The sequence below is a fragment of the Artibeus jamaicensis genome, unplaced genomic scaffold (genome assembly GCF_021234435.1).
Source record: "Artibeus jamaicensis isolate MK-2021 breed Jamaican fruit bat unplaced genomic scaffold, CSHL_Jam_final contig_1016, whole genome shotgun sequence".
Classification (NCBI taxonomy): Eukaryota; Metazoa; Chordata; class Mammalia; order Chiroptera; family Phyllostomidae; genus Artibeus; species Artibeus jamaicensis.
Window position 1 is genome coordinate 7,744,523 of NW_026521195.1, and position 14,890 is coordinate 7,759,412.

The 14,890-nt window shown below is 44.2% G+C and overlaps 1 protein-coding gene across 3 annotated transcripts in view; it reads right to left on the reverse strand.

Annotated features, from left to right (window-relative positions):
* BBS9 (Bardet-Biedl syndrome 9) overlaps positions 1–14,890 on the reverse strand; it is a 350,821-nt gene that overhangs the window by 59,050 nt on the left and 276,881 nt on the right. For all 3 annotated transcript variants that reach the window (XM_053661722.1, XM_053661721.1, XM_053661724.1), the window contains one exon: positions 11,299–11,481. In XM_053661722.1, coding sequence (XP_053517697.1) covers positions 11,299–11,481 — 183 coding nt within the window. The remainder of the gene's footprint in view (positions 1–11,298; positions 11,482–14,890) is intronic.

Genomic DNA, 14,890 nt, shown 5'->3' on the forward strand with positions numbered 1-14,890 from the left:
TAGACGCAGCAGAGGCCAGAAGACCTAGGCTGACTCGTGGCACCTTTCCTCCTAAGCTGCATATTCCTAGAAAAAATAGGTCAGCTCTCTGGGGCTCAGTTTCCTCATCAGTTTAAAACCAGAAAAATAATCACCCTTGCCAGGTACTTGCAGATAGAACAAGACATATTTAGCAACTGTAGGTAGGTACACAATTCCATGCAGTAATTCTTACTCGTGAGATTCTTTTAAAAAGTTTCTCTCTTGAGCTGCTGCCCATGAATAATAGCAGCAGAAATAACCACAACAGCAACGAGAGTAAAAACTACTTAGGACCTTGCGTGTTGGAAAATGTGCAAAGGATTTCACAAGAATCATTGCGACTAAATCCTATACTATCCTACTGTACAGGTATCATAACGTGTAACTTGGGCTCTGGATGTACAGTTTTCCAGCAAAACTGACAGCACCAGTAGGAGAGGCTGTGAGTCCAGGACTGCCCGGCTCAAAACTCCCTGCTCCTGACCTCTGTGCCACAGAGCACTTCTGTCCCATTACATCTGCATGTCTGTCAGTCCATTGTTATCACACCACCTTAGGGTCCTTTACTGAACCACACTTTAGGAAATACCATAGGTCTTCCCCCAGAAAAGGTATGGCCACGATGAGCACATTCACAGAACCAAAATTTAAATCAGTTTCTGTATCCAAGTGAATGGTCTGCATACAATTAAAAGACATTTTACTGCAGAATCAGAAAACATTATGATCTGTACCAGTTTGGATGGGTCAAACTTTTAGCAGCTGCATCGGCTACTGAAACTGGCATCTAGAAACGGCCTTGGGATACCATGCCCCCTGACAACATAACCCTGATGGGCTTGAATGACAGCAGCTCATTTCAGGGACTCATTATTGAAACTACCTGGAGATGCCACTCCGATTGTGGAACCACAACACACACAGGATCACAGACTCCCCAAGTGCCTGCCGAGCAGCAGTCTGGAGAAAACCTTGCTAAACCTAGGACAGGAGAGGACCTCGCAAATGAACGAAAGATATCGGCTCCCTGACTCTCAATGCTGTGTTCTTAACAACCTCGAAGCTCAAAGAACGGCCAACCTCAGGAAAACGACGTCTAACAGTACAAGAAACCACTGAGTTAAGTGAAATAGTAAACAAATACTCGTGACAAAAGAATGACAGTGATTCCATATTTTCTCACAAAACAAAAGCTGAGACCTTTCCGGACTATGCGACAGGAAGCTACAGACAGGACTGTGCTGTGTCCTGTTCCTGAGATGCACGCACGCAGATTACTGCCCTATGCCAAGCAAACACAGCTGAAGTAGGGAAATCGCCAAATGCCGGGAGGAGACGGGGCTGATTAATTAAAGCAGCACACAGGACTGTTGGGAGAGCAGTAAACATCAATTTGCCTAAAATTTTCTGCTAATGCTGAACAGAAGCTGCTTAACATCCAGCAACATATGACTCAGCTGAGGGAGAAAATTGAGGCTTTGAGTTTAGCTGAAAATGCTCAGAACAGATATCAGAGGCTCAGGGAAAAAACCAGAAAGGCAACGGTGCTCTTACACGCTGTGTCAACAACGCCCTTCATGGCTCGTGGGACCACGGGGGACACGTGGGAAAACGTGGGTAGTGGTGGCCTGGAGTCGAACGCTGAAAGTACAGAAATTTCAGGAATACCTTAACCAATGTATGTGGTTTATTTATTTCTTCTCATGTAAAACTTATGTCTAAGTAAGTACAAAAGAGCACTTCCAATAATTACTAAAAGTGTTAGGTCATGAAAAACCACTATGTCATAATGTTGAATTGTCAGTGGGTCTTCTCTAAGGGTTGCATAAAATAATGCTGAAACTCACAACAAGGGCATCTGCCAAAACACTGTAGGAATACGGCGACAGCTGCCATGTCTCGGATGACTCGTAGGCCCCGCATCACATCAGCACATAAAGTACATTAGTCCTCACGAGGATTTTAAGGGATGAAGGGATTCCTCACGTCACCTGTACACCTCTGACGAGAGGCTCCCAAAGGAGGCCACAGACGCAATGCAACGCTTGCAGGTCTAGCACCTCCATGGTCTCTGTCATGGAAGCAGCAGTGTTTGTCTTCCAGATGACAAAGGTAACCAAACATGCAAACCCTGAAGCTGTAAAATGATGGTGAAGACGCCCAAGGGAGGCTCAGTATGGCGCTAGTTCACTGAGACCAAACAAGCAATGGGATTTTTAGTTAATTTGGGTAAGAAGTAGAATTTGGATAGGAGTTACTGAAGAAGAAAAACCTTATTTAAATATATTAATATTTAATTAATTTTCATTTCCGTTTATGATGCTTCAGTGAATCATTTGTAGTAAGCCACGGCTACCTACTGAAGGCCAGATTATGCAGTAAGAAAAACATAGTAAAGGATACACCTGAAATGTAAAAAGTGATTCCATGTGTAGCGGCTCCTCAGATGCGGGCCCGGCCCTTGCCCCGGCCTGACAGGTGGGCAGGGCTGGGAGCCCCCGGTCCGAGGCCTCTGCTCTGGCTGATGCCTCACTGCACAAACTGTTTCCAGCACTCCCTGGCTGTGCCTCCTGAGCAAGGCTCTGGAGAGCCAGGCTCACTCACTCCCTGCTTTCACGGCCTTCCTCCGTTCCTGGGTCGGTAGGAAAACAAAGGGAAAGTGAGCTGAAGAGCACTCTGAACGGCCAGTCTCACTTCTCTTCGAGGCAGAACCAAGGCTTAGGGTGCGCCGTAGTCTGCCGGGGGACACCAGCTAGCTAACTATTTCCTCAAAAAAGGGATTTGAACCCCAGCCTGACATAGTATTCAAGTCAACTGATAGACCACAATTTGCATTTTCCAACCATTAGCATTTAAGGTTGCTTTCAGCATTTCGTAATTAAAAACATAAACACTACAGCACCAAATAAATTTCAGTGAACTACTTTGAGTGTATTAACTTAGACTACCAGAGCCAAGTGTTGGGTTAGTTTTATGGCCCACATTTTCCAAGAGGGCTATCTGGAAAGACTATACCAAAAATAGGTGGGTGCCCTGGCTCGTGTGGCTACGTGGACTGAGAACAGGCCTGCAAACCGTAAGGTCACCAGTTTGATTCCCAGTCCGGACACATGCCTGGGTTGTAGGCCCGGTCACTGGATGGGGGTGTGCAAGAGGCAACAAACTGATGTATCTCACACACTGATGTTTATTTGCCCCTCTCTGTCCTTCCCTTACCCTCACTCTAAAAATAAAATCTTTAAAAAAAAGAGAAATAAATGGTATGTATTTCACTACATACCTGTCACCACTATTACCAAATTTGGCTAAATCGGTGTAGGAGAAGTATAACTAATAGTCACTTTCACTTTAATAGTCATTGTGATGAATATATTAAGATGGAAAATGTCTGTGTTTACTGATTGGAATCACAGGGCATGAATGAATATAGGTATAAATGTAAGTGTGTGGGGACCCGGCTGCCATCTGTAAATGAGGTATCAAGCAATCCCCAGATACTTATATCTGACTATATGCTTAATTTAAGCTTTAATTCTGTGGAGAGACAGGAGAATCTATCCTTATATTTATCAGAATATAAGACAAGCACATGGACAGTTTTAAAGGATATAATGAAAGCTAAATCATGTCATGCCTGCCAGTGAAATTCACAGGAGACTGAAAGCCAGAATAACTAGGGAGGAAACAAAAACTTCCTGTTCTTGAAGAGGGCGGACAGAGGGCTAAACAGGGGACACTATTTGAGGTGAGGAGAAAGGCACTGTCGGCCCCACTCGGGGGAAGGAAGTTTGTGCCCGTGAAAAGTCGGCTTTCCAGAATGAGGCGGGGCACGGGAGGGGAGCACCTGGGAAGTCACCGGAAATGACTTTTTGGAAGAAGACCTGCCAGAGCCAAGTGACGGTAAGTCCTGGCCACCAGGTTCTGGAGCCAAGCTGAACCGGGTCAGAGAGCCCCAGCCAGTGTTCAAGCACTTGGGGAACCGGAGGACAGTGGGTGGGCAGAGCCTGGCAGAGCCTAGCAGAGCCGCACAGGGCAGGCCAACCAAGAGATCTGGGTGGAAAGGCGAATTCAAATGCCACCACAGAAGGTCGGGCAGCACAGCAAGGCCACAAGCCCAGGGGTTTCCCGGAAACATTTTTGGTGAAAAATAACTGGCCAGTGAGGGATGAGACCGCCACTGACCGCAGACAGAGCACGCTAGCTTTAGAGGAGCAGGTCACCAGGATCCATGGTGTGTTTCTAAAAGGGTGCAGGCCCCAGACACAGCCACTTTGGCCCTTCGTGATTAGTAGACTTGATCTAGGTTGGGTAAAAGTATTTTAAGGAAATTAAACTAATATAAATACACTCGTGGCCCGGAATCAAATGGGTGAGCAGTGTGGGGATGATGAAGGTCACTGTTTTCCTCATGGTGGTGGTGTTTCCCTATTTAGTCCTTCATACTTAACTCACACCTTATTTCAAAAAGGATTTGAGCTGGCACGCAGGGGAGTGAAGCTCCAATTAACCAATGCTGTGCTCAGTTACTCGGTGTCTTTATTCTTAAATGCATACACAGTATTAAATGGACCCATATTTGATATACATGAGCAAAGTCTAAAAAAAATCACACGTCACCACTTGTACACTGTATTCTACTCGGCTCCAATTCTGATGTATTTCAACTATCTCAATTTTAAAACAGCAAGCAAGTCATCAGGCAGGCTCCAAGATACGTTCTATAAACTGATGGAGTAGCCGAGTTTCATCCAACCAGCAACAACACAGAGGGTGTGACCACTGTGAACGTAAAACCGATTCTTCCACGTTTATCTTGTTGGCCGCACTCATGGGAATCACCAAAGTATTTACTGTCTGCACCGCGTTCCCACAGACAGTTGTGATTACGATGCTGCTCCGACACTCAAGAAAGGCAGGCTGCATGCTGACAGCAGACTTCCTCCTTTTGTTCGCCTTTTAAGACGAGTCATTAATAACAGTAATGATCATCCACCTCTGTCATCACTCAGTCCAGACGGGCAGCACAATGGCCCTCGCATCAAACGTGACCTATGGAGCAGAAGTCTTGAAACCTTGTAAGTGAGCCTCGATAAGTCCTGCCACACAATTGCATTTCCTATTATAAACATCTGTTTCCTCACGGGAATCACGGTGAACATGTTAAAAATAGGTTTCTCTTTCCCTATCAGTTGGCAAAAGGAATAATCCATCAAAAAGTTAGGCTGAAGGTTCAAATCTCCATCTTAACTTTCCCAGGGGGCTTAAAGTTCAGTGCTAGAGAAGGTAACTGTTAAATTCTGAAGAACACCGTACAGCTGTTCTCCTGCACACGGTGCGTAATGTCTGCTGAGGACAGTGCACGCACCTCAAAAGCTAAGCGGAAGGCCAAATGCTATGCAGTGTGCCCAGATGTCTCCACCTCTAGGTCCGTATGTAACCAGGTCCCCACCCTAGTGCACTGTTGCCGCGTCAGGAGAGCTTCCCCTGGAGACATGTGGACACAAACATTTGGAGCAAAAGCCTGAGAGCCCATTTGGGAAAACCGACACAGTCCCTCCTTGCTGCCTTGCCATCTGCTGGACTTCATGTCAAAGAACCTTAGTCATCTAAGCTGTTTACTAGGAAAATGGGAAGCAGGTCCTCACAGAGATCGGAAAGGGCAGAGAGGAGGCATCCACGTACCAGCTCCAAGCAACAGTGCTTCCTCCAAAGCTGAATTCACAAGGATCATGAGGCCGTGTGCGGGCTCAAGAGGAGGGGATTCACGACGACAACATGGCCCGTGGAGGCCACGTGGAGAACAGCAGCTTCTTGCCTTCCCTTCATGTAGATGCATTGCCCCCCTACCCCAACGAAGTCTCCTGTGCCCAGGGCAATGTCTGGTACCCGGCACAGGCTTATCCCAGAATGCCAGAAGTCAGGGCAACTAATGCCAACACCATGGCAGAACGAAATGCTGGTTCCTATCCCACTTCCCTCCTTCGCTAACATGTACTGCAGTTGTCCACACAACTGACAAAACCCCTCCTCTCTTAACAACGGCTGGTATGCACCAGAGTTTTCTGCAATGACGAAAAGGTCCTAGATCAGCACTGTCTCATAGGGCCACCACTTACCACCTGTGGCTGTTGACTAATTCAAATATAGCTAGTGAGATCGAGGAACTAAATTTTAATGTTATTTCACTTTAATTTATTTAAATTTCAATTTAAATAACCACACATGGTAAATGGCTATCATTTTAGATGGCAAATATGTTTACGGCTGACTATGACCCGGGTCTGTCTGCTTGTGATACTGAAGTAAACCCATAGGGGGTGGCATGTGTTCTGCTTGCAGAGGTGTGCCAAGTGTTTAGAACACTGCCTGAAACACAGTAGGTACCAAATAAATGTTCATTAAACAGTATTCCACACGACTGGGTAAAAGACTGGTCCAACAGGACCAGACAACCATAAGATAGGTACGGTTTTACAGCTGTGGGTTCTGCACAGCATCACAAGAGCAGGTGTATATAAAATCACAACTAAGTACTCTCTCACACTCAAGCCAGTACCACAACCCTCACTGAGCTAAGGGGAGACAGTGTTTTCTGTGAAACTTCTGCAGCAGAGGCTTAGGAGAAGCAGGTCTGGAGTCTGAGCTGAGAACTCAAATGCTCTGAAACATCCTAAATCCCTAACTGGAAAGGGAAGAAAACTCCTTTCAGAAGTGGCCTATCAGGTACGCTGACAGGACATTATTTTGGGCATATTACTGAATCCACCATGGAACTGAGGTTAAGAGCTTTATTTGGAGATGCCAAATAGAACATTGAATGTTTTTCATAAAGTGAAAGGGAGTATCCCTACCAAAACACATTTAGCATATATAACTTTCAGCATCTTTAAAAAAATCACATATAATAGTCTGCAATACCCAACATTTATTTGCCCCCCAAAATAGTACCAAGAAGTGGCAAAAATGGAGAAGTGTTCCTAAAGAGCGAGATGAAAGAAAACATGTTCTGTTCCAGATGGGATGGCATTTTCCTTTAAAAAAAATACCGATAACATAGTGCAAAGAACATTACTTTCATTAGCAATGGTAAGTTCTGAACGCTTCTGCTTTGTCATTAAGAAGAAAATGTTCCAGAATCGACTACAGCATCTAGCCTGCCTTGAAACACATGCCTTCTACATGAAACAGAACCGCTGTGCGGTGCTGCTGAGAATGCAGGTAAAACATCTTCTGAGCACTTTCTTCCATTGCTCATACTTCTGGGGACATCTGACCTTGAACAGAGAGTCTTTGCTGAAAACATCGTCCACGTGTCGAAAGCTCTCCCCCCCCACACACATGCACTCTGCCATCCACCCTCAACCGAACTGGCTAAATTACATTCAGATTTTTGTGGTATCATAATAACTTCAGTATGGGATATATTTTCAACATTCTGGTCAGAGACTCCTTTATTCCCCGCCTCACCCTCCTTCCAAGTTATTTCAGGCTTGCATATTTCATTTTCACATCTCAGTGGGACACCCATCACATAACATTTATTTGTGAGGTCTGGAGGCATAATACGGGGGATTGTGAACTGCCATGTCAAAACCACACATTGCATGCGTACGTCTTCAAGAATGAAAAAGGATTCCTTTTTTCTCAAGATACATAAGCTGTCTCAGTAGTATAAGTCCAACATGAATGCCACAGCCTAATCAAAGATGAAGGGCAGAACAAGCAATATTAAAATGTCTTTATGGATTCATTCCTCTCCAAGTTATGTTTTTATCCAATGTCCTGTCTCATTAATGACTTCAATAGACATAATGAGTATACACACCTTCTAATCCCACCAAATTCAGAAGAGAGTTGAACGAGTTTCCCCTGCATGTTCTGGGAGGGTTGACAGCACAGAATATGGATGCGGGGTGGAAAGGGGCTTTGAGAAGATGCCAAGTCCATCCACCTGCCTACAGGGATGAATACACTCATACTTCTAGTAAAATGGGGCTGCTTTGAAAGATCTCGAGAGTCAGAAATCCCACAATCTCTCTTGGGATGCAATTCCTACATTTGAGAATGCTTATTTCTAGGAAATTCTTCCTTTGGATCTAACTGTTGCGGGAGCAAGTGCACAGCGTAGCCACAGAGAGGCCCCTGTGTGCCAGGGACCCGAACTTGCTTTCATGCTTGCTGTCGCCATCTTGAAATTCTCAATGATTTTTATCTCTGAACTTGTAAGTGAAGTCTGATGAGACAATGAAGCGAGTGTGAGAAGGGAAGACATGCAAACACGTGCCCACCCTCGTCCTCTCTGCCCTATTTATACACAGGCCCCTAAGCTCTGAATTCCTGTGGTCCTGGGATGAATGGGAGGATCAGAGCAAGTTCAAGGAAGGCAGGTTACACCTGAACAGATAAAGCAGGGGCAAGGACAGCCCTAAAAGGTTTTTCATTTGAACTAGAACTTGTTTTTGAATGAGGAAAGAAGGCAACAGATTCAAAGAAACAGGAGTGACTAAGGAAGTCCATTTTACTACTGCTACTTCCCTACGCTGTCCCACCACTACGCTGCAGGGACGGCAGTGACAGAGAGCCCCGGGGCTCTTGGTACTTCCTTGCTCATCAGGAAGCAGAAGGTAGAAAGTGTGGGTAGATGTGTGCGTTGCAAGAAGTGAAATGCAGACAGGCTTTGTGCAGACTCCACAGTTCTGTAAGAACAAATCAGATACGCATGCATCGGCTGCCAAATACAAATGGTGTTATTATGATGAGTCCGGAATTGAGTCTAATGCTGTTCTATCTGTATTAAAACTGGCATTGCCCATTACAAAGATTAATGGTAACACTCATGCTAACGATGTAAATTCTTAATTTTTCTATATTCAGTACATAAAATAGCAAATAAAAACACCGTGATGAGAGAGAGAGGCTGCGCAAAGTAAAAGCTTTGTTCGTAGTGCCTGTTGTAACAGCACTTGAGCCCTTTCCCTGCTTTTTTGGAACAAGGGATCCGCGTTTCCATTTTGCACTAGAGCCTGTAAATCACACAGCGGGTCCGCACCCCCTCCCCATGCTCCCAGGCACATGCACTGTGTCCGTCCTGCCAATTACCTCTTGTCACTCACCCAACGAACACGGACTGCACTATGTGAGGTGTGGTGCCAGGCTCTGAAAATATTAAAATGAGTCAGATACCATTCCCACCTTGCAGTGCAGTTGTGCAGACAAATAACCGTGGAAAGGTAATAATAGCTACCTTGCATGACTTCAGTGCAAAATGTAAGTAATGTACATAAACTGTACAAACCACTTGTGATCGTGATGCGCACTCTGTTCAGTTATCTCAATACAATCTAATGGGGCGGGTCCTAGTCCTGTGTCCATCCTATGGCTACGGAAGCAGGGGTTTAGATCGGTTAGAAACCTGCCCACAGGACTTGGTCACTGAGTGGTGGGACCAGGACCTGAGGCCACCCCAGTCTTTTCGATGACTAAATCTGAGCTCATAAGTGATAGTTTTTAATAGTGTAACTCTAACTACTGTACTCTTTATTTTCTACTACAGTCACACCTTGGTACTCATTGGCTTTAGAACTCGTCACACCCTGGACTCAGTCGCATTTTGACAAGAAAAAAGCACCTCAGCAGTCAGTGCTTGCTCGGGACTTGTCACACTTGCTAGAGCTTGTATGAGTCACCGTCGCCGTCCCACAAGATAAAATGCTTCATCGTTCAGGACTCGCTGGTTTTGACAATCATTATGAGTTCCAGAACGAATTAACAATGAATGCCAAGGTAAAACTGTATTATAATGTCAACATTTCCACTTTCTCACAAGTCATTTTTAGCTATAATTTTATCTATCTAAAAAAAGTATACTCTTAATTTTTTCTAAATGATTAGTATTTGATTTAGGATATAAAATAATGGTGGATTTTTTGAATCGGACAATATTTTGACCCTACTATAGAAAACTGGATTCAACTGACAAAGTTCGTTATTTTCAAATTCATGTTCATGACTTTGCTTGCTAAAATACAGTGTACTGGTCAAAAACATGTACTTCAGAAGTGGAAGGACCTGGCTCCAAACCCGGGCTCCACCCCACTGGTCTCGGAAAGGAACTTAAATCTCAAAGCATAAATTTTCCGCTATGTAAAATGGGGATGAAAATAGTACCTTTACTACCTTACATGGACGTGTGTAAATTTAAACAAGGTAATTCTGCTACAACATTTAAAGTGATACCTGGTACCTAGTAAGCACTCAAAATGGTGTTTTTAGTACAGTTATTTTTAGTACCATGTTCTCATACCTGTGCTGAAAAAAAGATTGGAAATGACTTTTTTCTTGAAATGGTTTCTAGCAATAACTAAGTACAAGGGTCTCTAATTTCCAAAAAGTCTATTATTTCTTTGTAATAAAAGCAACTGGTGATCACAGATACCTCTACAAAGCAATGGATCTGCAATATTTTTATTTAAGTAATCCTTTACCCAAAACTCCAAATACAAAACCCTCATTTTCCCCTTTCATTTAAATTGCCTATTCAAAGGATCAAGGGTACACAGGAGTTTATGAACTGTATATAAAGAAGGATATAAACGTAATGGAATATTCCTGTCATAAACCACAGCTACCTTGATTGTCTCTTACCCTTGAAGCAACACTTACATTTGAGAACACTGAGCACAGTAAAATGGCTGACTGTTCGCTCTGGCAGAAAAGAGAAGAATGAACCGACCCGAAGGTGTGCCGCCGGCACCCGGGCACTCAGAAGACTGTTTCCCTGGCTTCTCAGGGGTCAAAGAGCACATATAATAACAGACTGGGTACCACCTAAACATGGACCACATGCCTATTTTTTAAATGGCTCTAGAAAAAAGAAGGCTTTTATTTGACATTTTTATAATAATTGAAAAAAAAGCAGGATTTGTGTTAAAAAAATTTAAAAACCCAAGCCATTATATGGTATCTTAAAAAACATGATAGCCATGTGGCCTGGCCAGGAGACTCGGTTGGTTGGAGCATCGTTCTGTGCACCAAAAACCTGCAGGCTTGATCGCCGGTCAGGGCACACACTTAGGTTGAGGGTTCAGTCCCTGGTCAGGGTGTGTACAGGAGGCAACTGACCGATATTTCTCTCTCTCTCAACCTCTCTCTTTCTCTCTCTCTCACATGCAAAACAAATCAACAAGCAAAGCCATGACAGCCATGTGATATCTTCCTAAAAGCACACTCTTCTTCCAGAAACAGTGGCCATCCCTGCTGCAGATTGTGGGTCCTTACCAACTCCTGAGTGTCCTGCTGCAGCGGCAGAAACGCAGCCTCCAGAATCGCCACCTGGTCCGCACTGAGCTTCTGCCATAGTCCGATCAGCAGGATCATCAGATGGGTGGCACTCTTCAGCCTGGTGAGAGACTGGAACAGGCTGTCTTGGTTTTCCTCGATCGCGTCTGCTAGAGCGATTATCTGCAGAAATCACCAACTTCGGTTAGGCGCAATTTCACAGTTCATGGGCCCTCCGCAAATTACAGTTGGCTCACTCCTGTTTTTCTTTCAAACAGCTTGATGAGCTTTGTCTCCCAAAACACAAGCTATACTGAGTAATAAAAGAGTTATCATTCATCTGTTCACTTCCTTTTGTGAAAAATATGCCCAAAGTAATTCCAAATCCATATGGCCGGGAGATAAAAAATATCCATGAAATCAGCTTAATGGGGACATTGTTCAATGTTACTTCACCGCAGTGACCTTCTACAATATATGATAATATAAGTAACATCTAATACAGTTAGAATAGCCTTTAACAACAGCTGCAGAGATGGGTTAACTTTAAAAATTCTTAACAAAATAACTGCATTTGCCTCATAATTTAAAATCATAAGTCCATTAAAACCCTTTTCAGAAAATAACTATCTCCCTCTGATTATTATTCTTTATCCATGTAACAGTTGGAATATCAATATGTCCTTATTTTATCTAAAAGGTAGATAATGTTCAAGCACTCAGCCAGTTGAGTAATGTGTCATTTTTTAAATACAAATGTCAGACACCAGCCCACAGGGATCTGAAAGAAAAAAAAATGTTTAAGGTGTGTTAGCTTTACAATGCCAAATCGACTTGGGATAAAATTGGCAGGGAGGAATAGAACTGCATGTTTTTTTAACCCTCCTGAGTAATCCTGTGGAAAAGAGAACTAAAGCACCAATTGGACGGGACATCCAAAACTCCCCATTGGTGTTTTATTTTACTTTAGTGTCTTGGTGAATTTTGTGCTCATTAAAAGTAATGAACTGACTGGCCCAAGGGCTCAAAACGTCTGACAGCCCCCAAAATGAGAACGGCGAGAGCCAGAGCAACGAGAGCTCCTTCCTGCAGGCCCACCAGCTTGAGTGAGTAGAGTTCAGGTGAGTAGGGAACGTCTAGTGCAGATGGTCCATTCAGTGCTATTTCATGGGCTGCTGACGCTGGCCCAAAGAGCTTGCAAAAACACCATCATTCAAACAAGCAGACTCTACAGATTCTCCCCAATTCCTCCTCCCAAATTCCACAGGTGGAGTGGCACTGCAGGGGGACGGTCATCAGAATGCCCAGGAGACACCGGAACAGAGATGTAGATGAGAGAAAGACAAAGTGAGCAGACTGGGATTCTCTGCCGTATGGTTCAGGGCTTGCAGGAGTTATGAAAGGCAGTAAGTTCACATTCAGCCCTCCAGGGAGCCCTGGGTGTTTGGACCAAGGTCAGCAGCACAATCAAGTACATTGTTTACTGTGTGCCTAGTGCTGGGCTACTTTCCATTGTACTCAAAGATGTGCCTGACATCCTACAGCCCAGGAGGATCTTATAATTTTGGGGATAGAAAACATACATACACAACCAATTAGTGGAAAGAAACATTACTGTAATAATTCCCTAATTATGCAGAACAAAAAGTGTGAAAGAAGTTACCAAAGGGACAAATTATTATGGGCCAGAGTTAATATCCCCAGGGCCTTTTTTAATCCAGTGAGGCTTGGAACTCATCCCTTGTCCATTACTTCCAGCAGTCCCCTCGAAGAGACAGAAAGAGGCCACTTTCCTTAAACCAAAACACCTGGAATCATCTGTGCCCTCCCCCCCCCACCAAAGTCCCCACAATTACAGCTGACTCCTGTTAAAGTCTAAATTTATATATTTTTCCCTTCCTGGGAACATTACCAATTAAGACTCATTGCAGGGGTCATGGTATTATAGCATAGATGCTTATTGTCAATAAGCCCAGATCATACAAAGACAAGGTCATGTATACCTCCTGAGTGCCAGGTATGTGCAAAAAATGTGCAGGAGGCACTATTAGGAATTCAATGGAGACAGACATCTCCACCTTCAAAGAGTTTATAATGGAGAAAGGAAAACAGGTCAAGGCAAATGTTGAGCATGCAGGGAAGGCCCCATAGACTGTAAAGAAGAATGCCACTGACATCAGGGTTATGGATAAGAATAACCCGTCCAGTGAATTGGGCATTGACTGCAAGCCAAGCATTCTGCTCTATGCATTCACCCATCACACCTCCAATGTGACTTAGTTGGCATGATCTCCACTTTGCACATGATGCCCCTGAGGCTTAGCCCATGTAAGGAATGTGCCAGTACTGCACACAGGGCATGCAAATAGTGCCCTTGCTTAGAAGGGCTCAATGCCTGGTTTAGTGCCCTGCTGTCCTGAAATTCTTAAGCAATTTCATTTTCGAAGTTGTGCTTTGTCAGTGAAGTCAGTGGGATAATGGAGCATGCACAGGAGCAGAGGAGACGTGCTCACTAGCTGCTAGTTACATGCTCTTACATTTGCACTTACAACTGACATTGCATATCATAAAGATGAATGGCCGAATTCATACCAACAATTTAGAATTTTAACTTTCCCTTACTTGGAATGACATGAGCTAGAAAATATTAGATACCATCAGCAGGTGTGAGAGGGAGACCACTGCGGAAAGGGAAACACTTTCTACTTTAGTGGCTGTTCGAATAGTACTTTCTTCCTGCCTATGAACAAGGGCCTGCCTTTTCATTTTGCACTGCGAACAGCAAATTCAGTAGCTGGCTTGACCATCACCTAGTAAACATTCAGATGTCAGAGTCTCTCACTCCCGAGCCTGCAGGAGCCCTGAAGTCCCTCAAAGGTGTAGAGAAGGGCCCAGTTACGATCAAATGGGCAGGGTCTTTGACAGGAAAGGTGGAGGAAGAAGCAGCCAGTTCCAACTGGCTCAGGAGGGAGTACCCATTGTTCAAGTTTTGGAAATTTGGTGAGCCAGCTGTTAAACACGGCCACTATAAAAAAAATGAAATTATATAAATTAAAATTTAAATACATTAAAGCAAAGGTAATACATACTCAAAATTACTTCCTAATTACTTGACTCTTATCTAGGCCCTCGAGGTTATTTACACCTATTATCCCCCACAGGTTGGAAACAGAAATGGCTACTGTCTATTTTTTCCCAAGTCTACGTTCTATGGCCTCCTGGGGGTCCCTTGAAATTGGCCATGGTGGAAGTATTTGCCACACAGAGGTGAACAAATGCCCCAAAGTCAGCCTTCTCCCCCAGGAGCTGGCTAACTACTCATTAGCATGTCACTTAGAAGAGGTACCTGGAATTTGTCCTCAAGAATAGGTACTAGATGTGGGGGCTTTAAAAGTGAAGGCAATGCCCTGGCCAAGTGGCTCAGGTGGTTGAAGCATCGTCCTGTGCACCAAATGGTTGCTGGTTCAATCCCCGGTCAAGGCACATACCTAGGTTGTAGGTTCAATCCCCAGTCGGCTGTGTATGGGATGTAACTGATGGATGTTTCTCTCTGACATTGCTGTTTCTCTCTCTCTCTCTCTCTCTCTCTCTC